Source organism: Mandrillus leucophaeus, unplaced genomic scaffold, assembly GCF_000951045.1.
Source record: "Mandrillus leucophaeus isolate KB7577 unplaced genomic scaffold, Mleu.le_1.0 Scaffold217, whole genome shotgun sequence".
NCBI classification, from domain to species: domain Eukaryota; kingdom Metazoa; phylum Chordata; class Mammalia; order Primates; family Cercopithecidae; genus Mandrillus; species Mandrillus leucophaeus.
Window position 1 is genome coordinate 524,571 of NW_012102221.1, and position 10,088 is coordinate 534,658.

Consider the following 10,088-nt stretch of genomic DNA (forward strand, 5'->3'; position numbering starts at 1 on the left):
ATTTATAAAGCAGCTTTTTTCTCTGAGATCCAATCCCTTACAACATTTGATGCCAGTTGTTTTAAACAGGTCCAGGTCCTGAAGGGTATCCAAATTACCATATAACTTTAAAGTGTGGAGCGAGCTTTTTGACTCCTTGTTTCATGAGAGGGTAAAGATGCATATCCTCTAATGATAGTGAGCAGCATGTAGATTTTAGTATCTTTTTAAATTTTTATTACTTATTTATTTTAGAGACAGGGTATCGCTCTGTCACCCAGGCTGGAGTGCAGTGGCACAAGCATAGCTCACTGCAGCCTCGACCTCTCTGGCTTGAGATCCTCCTGCCTCAGCCTCCCAAGTAGCTGGAACTACAAGTGGGCACCACCATGCCCAGCAATTTTAATATCTTGGTGATGAGGTTTTATTATTGAAATTGACTACAATGGAATAGAAAAAAAAAAATCTTCTTAAAAATTTATACCAGTGGCCGGGCGCAGTGGCTCATGCCTGTAATCCCAGCACTTTGGGAGGCTGAGGCAGGCAGATCATGAGGTCAGGAGATCGAGACCATCCTGGCCAATATGGTGAAACTCCGTGTCTATTAAAAATACAAAAATTAGCTGGGCATCATGGCGCGCACCTGTAGTCTCAGCTACTTGGAAGGCTGAGGCAGGAGAATCACTTGAACCCGGGAGGCGGAGGCTGCAGTGAGCCGAGATCACGCCACTGCACTCCAGGCTGGGGGGACAGAGCGAGACTCCATCTCAAAAAAGAAAAAAAAAATCTATACCAGTGGTCTGAAAGTTTTCAGATAAACAGTACGTTAACAAAAGCTGAATATATGCCTTGATATCAATTATACAGTTTACCACATTATTTATATATATATAAAACTAAACAAAAGAAACTGAAAAGGGCATCAAAGAGCTCTTTATTTCCCACATGCCAGTAATTCATTCACCTGTGCCACCTCCGTCACCGCCGGCTGCACTCTGCCTTACGGAGAGGGCCGTGCGCTTGACTTGGCTGAAAAGAGCGACTCTGGGGAGGAGAGGAAGCGCGCTCATTCAGAGGGCAATTTCCGTTCTCATCACCACCCTCCTCGCTCCTACGTGTGTTTCGTCCAGCCTCTCCTGATGCTCAGAGACTTGTGAAAGACGGTGATGGTGACCCACGGTGCAAGTGGTGCTCGGGGCTCAGTGCATTGCTGCAGGTCGTGGCAAGTGTGTGGCCGAGCTGGAAACAGAGCCCTCGTCAGTCTAACTCCATCAATGAGGCATGATGCTTTCCTCAGCTTGTGAGCTTTGGCGAAAATCCGAACTTTATTTGCTCAGGATTCACTGATTTCAGCTAAAGTCAGCCCGTTCCTTTTGCTCAGGCTATTCTCTCTAGTGAAAACAGAAAGGGCTTGCCCCGGTGTTGTAATAGGTGAGGTGAAGGTGACCTCTTAATTCTGTTGGAATTGCTAGGAGGATTATCTTCCTTACAAATGAGTACAAGTAAACTGAACATGTTGGGTTAGATAAGCATGCACTGACTTATAACAGCAAATGGGCAGCTGTGCTATCATGAGGTCGACCATATTTGATTCTTTTTTCTTTTTTTTGAGACGGAGTCTTGCTCTGTCCAGGTTGGAGTGCAGTGGCCGGATCTCAGCTCACTGCAACCTCCGCCTCCCGGGTTCACGCCATTCTCTTGCCTCAGCCTCCTGAGTAGCTGGGACTACAGGCGCCGGCCACCACTCCCAGCTAATTTTTGTATTTTTAGTAGAGACGGTGTTTCACCATGTTGGCCAGGATGGTCTCAGTCTCTTGACCTTGCGATCCACCTGCCTTGGCCTCCCAAAGTGCTGGGATTACAGGAGTGAGCCACCGCGCCCAGCCCCCATAATGTTTGAATCTTAAGCGTTTTTTTTTTTTTTTTTTTTTGACAGAACTGTGCTCTTGTTGCCCGGGCTGGAGTGCAATGGTGCGATCTCAGCTCACTGCAACCTCCACCTCCTAGGTTCAAGTGATTCTTCTGCCTCAGCCTCCTGAGTAGCTGGGATTACAGGCACCTGCCACCACGCCCAGCTAATTTTGTATTTTTAGTAGAGATGGGGTTTCTCCACGTTGGTCAGGCTGGTCTCGAACTCTGGACCTCAGGTGATCCACCCACTTCATCCTCCCAAAGTGCTGGGATTACAGGTGTGAGCCACTGCGCCTGGCCTGATTCTTAAGTTTTAATACTTTCTCAAGCAAGGAAGCAGCAGTTGAACGTGACTCCTGGACCTCCTAGAGCTGCAGGAAGTAAGCCAGTGAGAGCGAAGCCGCTGCTTCTAACGGAGCAGCCCTGGAGAAACGCAGCCAAAGAGAAGCCACACCTTCCAGATGAGTGATAACACTGGGACCACAACCAGTGCACCCCTGCCCCCCGCTGTTCCTTTCTGGAATGGGAGGACGTGGTACTCTCCTGCCTCAGAATCGGTCCAAAGTAACGAATGCAGCCTTGTTTGGCACCAGCCATACTCATCCCACCTGGAAGCCGAGTATGCCAGCCTGGGGCCAGTGGTGAAGGGAATGTGGCTAACAAATGGGATAGTTCTGTTTTTGTCTTGTCTTGGTTTTTTGAGACCAAGTCTCGCTCTGTTGCACAGGCTGCAGTGCAGTGGCACAATCTTGGCTCATTACAACTTCCGCCTCCTGGGTTCAAGCAATTTCCGGCTAATTTTTGTCTTTTTAGTAGAGACAAGGTCTCACCATGTTGTCCAGGCTGATCTCGAACTCCTGACTTCAAGTGATCCACCCGCCTCGGTCTCCCTAAGTGCTAGGGATACAGGTGTGAGACAGCGTGCCCGGCTGGGATACGACTGTTAAAAGTTCATGAAATGACTCATGAGAACCATGATTTACTCATTCATAATTGTGTTTGTTCTTTGACAGTGAAAAAAAAATTACATTTCTTCAGGATTTTTATTTTAATGAAAAGCTTTCCTATGAAAAATCTAACTACCTTAAAATGATCTGTGTTCCTTGTAATGTGATTACTCTAGCCCTATGAAAGCATCTCGTGATAAACTGTCATACAAATTTGAGGCATCTTTTTAATAAATTGTCAAGACATTTAGTTAACATTTAATAAGGACAAATAAGTATAATAAGGAAATATCATGAAATTTGGCACCAGATTCAAATTCCACATCTGCACCCAGTGCTCTTGGTCAATCCCTTAATTCAGTGACTTAATCACTACGTCATCTACTTTATCAGCTGTAGATATACCTCATAGGGTTGTGGGGCATGTAACAGTATATAAGAGTTTACGGCCGGGCGCAGTGGCTCAAGCCTGTAATCCCAGCACTTTGGGAGGCCGAGATGGGCGGATCACGAGGTCAGGAGATCGAGACCATCCTGGCTACACGGTGAAACCCCGTCTCTACTAAAAAATACAAAAAACTAGCCGGGCGAGGTGGCGGGCGCCTGTAGTCCCAGCTACTCGGGAGGCTGAGGCAGGAGAATGGCGGGAACCCAGGGGGGGGAACTTGCAGTGAGCTGAGATCCGGCCACTGCACTCCAGCCTGGGCGACGGAGCAAGACTCCGTCTCAAAAAAAAAAAAAAAAGTTTAGCACACTTTTTTGAAACGCTTTTAGAATTATCTTAAAATATTGACTCTTTTAGAATTAATAATTTAATTAATAAATATTTGTTTAATAGTAAAACAGGCTTTAATAAGTATTTAAGTATTTAATAAGTATTTAATACTCTAAAACAGGCTTTAAGAGACTTCAAAACCTGACAATATGCTTGATGTTTATTTTCCATTCAATTCAAAGATTACAAAGTCTTCTTGTCAAAATGAGTAAGCTCAAGAGTTATGAAAGCTCAGGGGATGGTGAGAATAAATGACAGAATATCTGACAAGTATGTGTGAGTATCTTCACAGATGTTGGCTATACCCAGGTTTAGAAGAGAAAGGAAGATTGGATTAGAAAAATAAGAGGAGGAGGATGGACTGGCTGAGGAGGGGAGGGGTGCACAGGAATAAATGTGGTCTACTTGAAGAAAACTGGGGAATTAGGTTTTAGAAAAGAGATTGGGTGTAGATAATCATTTGAGATAAGAGAAAGGGTGTATGGCCGGGCACGGTGGCCAGAACTTTGGGAGACCAAGGAGGGTGGATCAACTGAGGTCAGGAGTTTGGGACCAGCCTGGCCAACATGGTGAAACCCCATCTCCACTAAAAATACACAAATTAGCCAGGTGTGGTGGTGCGCCTCTAATCCAGCTATTCGGGAGGCTGAGAAAATTGCTTGAACATTGGAGGCGGAGGCTGCAGTGAGCCGAGATCATGCCACTGCACTCCAGCCTAGGCAACAGAGTGAGACCCCCGTCTAAAAAAGAAAGAAAGAAAAAAGAAAAAGAGAAACGGTGTACTTGAGATTCCATAAGGCAGAACCAGGTTCTGAAAGATCAGATAAGCCAAGGAGAAGAATTCTCATTATCCTGTCAGCAGTATTAAAAAACAAAACAAAACAAAAAAACTCACTGGTTTGATTAGCAGGGGATTGATTGACTGATGCAATAAAAACCTCAGGGACAAAACTATAAAACTTAGAAAGCTGTGAAGAGTTCCTCCTCACTGAGGCCAAATATCAAATATGAATTATCTGGAATTGTTCCCTGACCTCCCATCTGTGACAGATTCCTTAGGCAGTTATCCCTACTCTTGGTTTTTCTTTCCACAGATAATGGAATGAACACTTCCTCCAGCAAACGTTCTAGAAACTAACAAGTCAGGCATTATTTTCTGCTAAGGAACAAACACATTCTTGAGTATTAGCTTGAAGGCTTCTTTCCTGTGACATTGTCAATATACACCAGACTCATTAAGAAAAAAATCCCAAACCTGAAGGAGCTAGAGGTGTTAGGCACTGCACAGGGCACTGGAGATAAAACAAGATATTTATCCAACCAAGGTCAGGGTGATTAAGCATTTTCTGGTAGTTCATTAAAAATGGAAATTACAGGCCCTACTCTACATTTCTGGAATCAGAGACCCTGTGGAGAGCCTTGAGTTTTAATAAACTCAGGTGGTTCTAATGCGTAATGAGCGTTTGTTAAGCGTTGTACTAGATTCATTGTGTGAATATGATAAGAAACTTCACAGATGCCTTCCTGATGGTGTGAGGGCGGGGCTGAGGGAGGAACTGAACTGATAAAATCTCGTCAGTCTCCACTGTTCCAGCTTTTTCCCTAAAGGAAATACCTTGGTCGGGCGTGGTGACTCATTCCTGTAATACCAGCAGTTTGGGAGGCTGAGGCAGGCAGATTGCTTGAGCCCAGGAGTTCAAGACCAGCCTGGGAAACATACTGAAACCCCGTCTCTACAAAAAGTACAAAAATTTGCCGGGTGTGGTCGTACAGCGCCTGTAATCCCAGCTACTCAGGAGGCCAAGGTGGGAAAATCACTTGAGCCTGGGAGCTCGAGGCTATAGTGAGCTGAGATCACGCCACTGCATTCCAGCCTGGGCGACAGAGCAAGACCCTGTCTCAAAACAAAAACAAAAAAAAAAAAAAAAAGGAAATACCCAGGATTGCTACAAAGAAAGTAAGTGAGATTTCCTCTGTAGATCATTTTCTTAATAATTGTTTCATTAGATTTCTAAACTTGATCTTAGAATCTGTGTGTGTATCTGTGTATTATCAGGAAAAAGCCTGAAGAAAAAAAATTAGGAAAAACAAAATAAGGGTAGACAACATGCTGGGGACTTAATTTGTCAATTTTCCTTTGTTGTTCCTGTAAAAATATTTAGTCTCTGTCCCTCTCATTACACCTTCAATTTTTACTAGTTTGACATAAAATATCTTTTAAAATATTTATTGTGCATGGAGTATGTCAGATGTAGACACAGGACATCTAAAGGACTTAGTTTCTTATGGATGGAGAGTGACCCACAAGTGAATGTGTTCCTAGAAAGAAAATCACTTAGCTACAAAGAAAGTAAAATAAGGAGATGAGTAGTAGGAAGGTATTTCAAATTGAATAGTGATGGAAAGGTCTCTCTTGGGAAGACATTTGAGCCGAGAACTGAAGAGAAGTAAGAAGAGGCAGCCAGAATTGCAAAAATATCAAAGAACAGCTTCCTTGGCCATGGAAGTGGGAAGGGCTGTGATGAATCTGAGGCAACTGGAATTGACAGTGATGGGGGAAAGCTATAGTGAAATCAGCTGAAGGCCGGAGGCCAGATTTTATAGGACTGGGATAGCCACTTGGATCTTACTCTAAATGCCATAGAAAGTGACCAAAAACCTGCTCCCTTGGTTTTGGTTTCAAAACAGTATTCTGGTGGTTGAGCAGAAAGGAGTTGGAGATGGGCGAGGAGGGCAGGACAGAATATAAATTTGGAAAACAATAGTTGAGTTGGTGAAAGGAAGGCTTAACCTGTGGCTCTAAAGGAATGGGTTTGGGGGAAGAGAGCCATTGGGTTGAGATCCAGAGCGGCTTTAGATATGTTAATTTTGGGTGCTCCTTATACATTCTATTGCAAATGTGTTAAGAATTGGGCAGGAGATTGAAATCAAAGAGTGGAACTTAAATCTTCAAAAACAAGTAAGATTACCTAGGGAGAGACCAGGACTGGGAGACCAGAACTCAACCTTGAAGCACTCCAAGATTGAGAGGTTCAGAGAATGTGGGACCAGAAAAGGCCACAGAGAACAAGACCAGTCAAGTTAGAGGAATGTCAGCTGCAGACTGATGAGAGAAGAAAACATTCTAGGAAGAAGGGCGTGGTCAGCTATGTTAACTGCTGCTGGGAGCTCAAGGAAAAATTTGAATTGGTGAATTTCTTTGGTGACTCAGTGGGGTCATCTGGGACGTGTTCAGGGACCTAAGATGCGGGAAACCAGCAGGATTTCAAAGACCTAAGCAGAACAAAGGATGAAAGCATATTCAAAGACAAGTAAGGAGAGAGAAAGTATTTGCAACTCATATAATATACAGGAACTTGAATCTATAACTATCTCTTAAAATTGATCCCTCCCCCCAAAAAGGCCAAACCTGATGAAATAAACTGAGAAATAGGCTTGAACGTAAGAGTTGGCAGCAAAAGAAATGAAGATGATTTTTTAGCATATGAAAATAAAAGGCTTAGACATATTAATAATAGAACAGATGGAAGTTGAAAATACATGAATATACTATTTCTCACCCAGCCAGTGGGCAGTGATCCAAAAGTTTAACATCTTTTTAATTTGTTGCTTGGAGTGCAAAATTGTACAACTTTTGTGCTTGGGAAACTGACAAAACATGTCAAAATTATGGATGCATTCATTCACAGTCCCATTTGCGGGGAATATGCCTTTTCAGGCCAAGATTCTCAACTTTTTGGAATCAGTACTCCTTTGCACTCATTATTGATGAAGGTCCTAATAAGCTTTTGTTTATGATCGTTAGTATCTATGTTTACTGTATTAGAAATTTAAAACTGCATTTTATAATTATTCATTTAAAATAATATAAAACAAGCCAAGCACGGTGGCTCACGCTTGTAATTCCAGCATTTTGGGAGGCCGAGGCGGGCCGATCACCTGAGGTCGGGAGTTCGAGACCAGTGTGGCCAACACAGTGAAACCCCGTCTCTTACTAAAAATACAAAAAATCAGCCGGGTGTGGTGGCCGCGCCTGTAGTCCCAGCCACTCGGGAGGCTGAGGCAGGAGAATCGCTTGAACCCGGGAGGTGGAGGTTGCAGTGAGCTGAGATCGCACCACTGCACTCCAGCCTGGGCGAGAGTGAGATTCTGTCTCATAAATAAATAAATAATAAAAACAAAAACCTTTTTCTGAAAGAAAATTTCGAGCTAAGTGGCTTTTTTATTAATAGAGAAAGTCAGAATTACAAAGGACTTAGGAAGAAGGGCACTGGGGGCCTTCTTCTTGCCAAAGACGAGCACAACGTTGACAAACGCCGCTTGTACCGCATCCGCGGCTCAGCCCGGCCTGTCTTCTTCCCGTGCGGCCACCTGAGTGAGGGTCTGACCTGTCGCTTTCCCAGCGCGGCCCGGGAACCACGGACGTGGCCTCCCGGCATGGGGCCTGCGGCTTCCCGGGCAGTCACGGCCTCCCCCCGGCCCTGGTCCAGGGGCGCGCCGGCCAGGAGCACGGTCCATCTTCCGGGGCGAGGCCCTCCAGTGGCGCAGCCGCCGCCTCCCGGGAGACCGTCTCCGGGCCGGTCCCCTGCAGGGCAGGAAGCTCCGGGGCGCGGACCCAGAACTGCAGGTTGGCGACTGAACCGCGCTTCCGGCTGCCGCCACCGCCAAGATGGAGTCGAAGAGGAAGGAGCCGGGGCTCCCGCGTCCGGACCGCGGGCTGCGCCTCACGTCACTCCTAAGATTTTATTTCGGAAACAAAATTATTGAGAAGAGTGGCTTGGTTTCACTGTTTTGCAAATCTGTTTAATGGATGGCTTCTTAGAAGAGCTGTTTTTGGCCCGGCGCGGTGGCTCACGCCTGGAATCCCAGCACTTTGGGAGGCCGAGGCGGGCGGATCACGAGGTCAGGAGATCGAGACCATCCTGGCCAACACGGTGAAACCCCGTCTCTACTGAAAATACAAAAATATTAGCCGGGCGTGGCTGCGGGCGCCCGTAGTCCCAGCTACTCCACTCGGGAGACTGAGGCAGGAGAACGGCGGGAACCCGGGAGGCGGAGCTTGCAGTGAGCCGAGATCGCGCCACCGCACTCCAGCCTGGGGGACAAAGCGAGACTCCGTCTCAAAAAAAAAGAGGAGCTGTTTTCACTTCTTCGCTTCCCCATTCCTTCTGTTGCAGTGTGTTTTGAGCCGCCTTGTAGTCCCAGCTACTCCAGAAGCTGAGGCGGGAGGATCGCCGGAGCCCAGGAGTTCACCAGAGGCTGCAGTGAGCTGTGGTCACCCCACTGTACTCCAGACTGGGCGACAGAGCAAGACCCTGTCTCTCAAAGGGAAAGTATTTTAATAACTTTTTCAACTAGTTGTGGGTTTTTTCTGTAATTCTATCAATGAACTTCTTTCGTACGATGCCTTTTGAGCAGTTTTCCCCCAGATGACTCATAGGTGCGTGCTGTTCCTTGTAATTCATTTTCAGCCTATTGCTCAAGATCGTCAGAAGACCTGAGGGAGCCCCGCTGATCTTACAACACTGGCCTAACTCTGTCTTTTCCCCAAGCAGGCAGCCGCCAGAAGTTTGTTGGATTTCAGGAGTCCAGAGCGCCGACCCGCTCTGTCTGCGTGGACTATTTCCTTGGATCTTTGTGGACCCTGAAGTTGCCAAGTGTGTGTGCCTGCTCCAGAAAACAAAGGAAGCCACCATTGTTTCTCATTCCGAGTGCAGGGAAATATCTCAGCAGAAGCAAACAGTCCAGTCATCAACACCTACCAGGATGTCCAAAAGGCTCAGCCCTCAGTTACAGCACATCACGGAAGATGCCTGTTGTGAAACACACCTGGAACCGATACAGCTGTTCTGTGATGTTGACCAAATCACACTCTGCAGCAAATGCTTCCAGTCCCAGGAGCACAAACATCACACGGTGTGTGGGATACAAGAGGCTGCTGAGAATTACAGGGTAAGAGTCTCGCAAATCCCAAAACCCTCTGGCCAACTCCTATACGGATGAAATGGACAGATATTCCAGTCCTCCAAAACCATGATCTTAGTCGATGTTTATTAAAGAATATTAGATAAGTTCATTGAACCTTCAACCTAAAGGCTAAGAAAATATATACTCAGAGTTGTTGGCTGTTGAACTCTAAGGTTAGGAATCCAACTGTTGTAAATCAATGATCTCACCTGGAATTCTGTGCTTTCTGTCTAGAAGTTATTCCAGGAAATATTGAACACATCGAGGGAGAAACTTGAAGCAGCTAAAAGCATATTGACTGATGAGCAAGAAAGAATGGCGATGATTCAGGTCAGTGCTTATCCTGATTCTTGGGGGAAAATTACCAGTAATGTTGTCAGAAAATAGTGTATCATAAACGAAGTCAAAAGACAAATCACAAAGCAGGAAAAACATGTGAAATCTATAGGAAGGAAAAGTGCTAATATCTTAATGTATAAAAAGCTTTTTATTTATTTATTTATTTATTT

At 45.4% G+C, this 10,088-nt stretch overlaps 1 protein-coding gene across 1 annotated transcript in view; it reads left to right on the forward strand.

Annotated features, from left to right (window-relative positions):
- Nucleotides 1-5,549: 5,549 nt before the first annotated feature.
- Nucleotides 5,550-10,088, forward strand: part of TRIML2 (tripartite motif family-like 2) — an 18,208-nt gene continuing 13,669 nt past the window's right edge. The window contains exons 1-3 of the mRNA XM_011980770.1: nucleotides 5,550-5,569; nucleotides 9,165-9,564; nucleotides 9,814-9,909. Of these exons, the coding sequence (XP_011836160.1) occupies nucleotides 9,379-9,564; nucleotides 9,814-9,909 (282 nt within the window). The 5' untranslated portion in view covers nucleotides 5,550-5,569; nucleotides 9,165-9,378. The remainder of the gene's footprint in view (nucleotides 5,570-9,164; nucleotides 9,565-9,813; nucleotides 9,910-10,088) is intronic.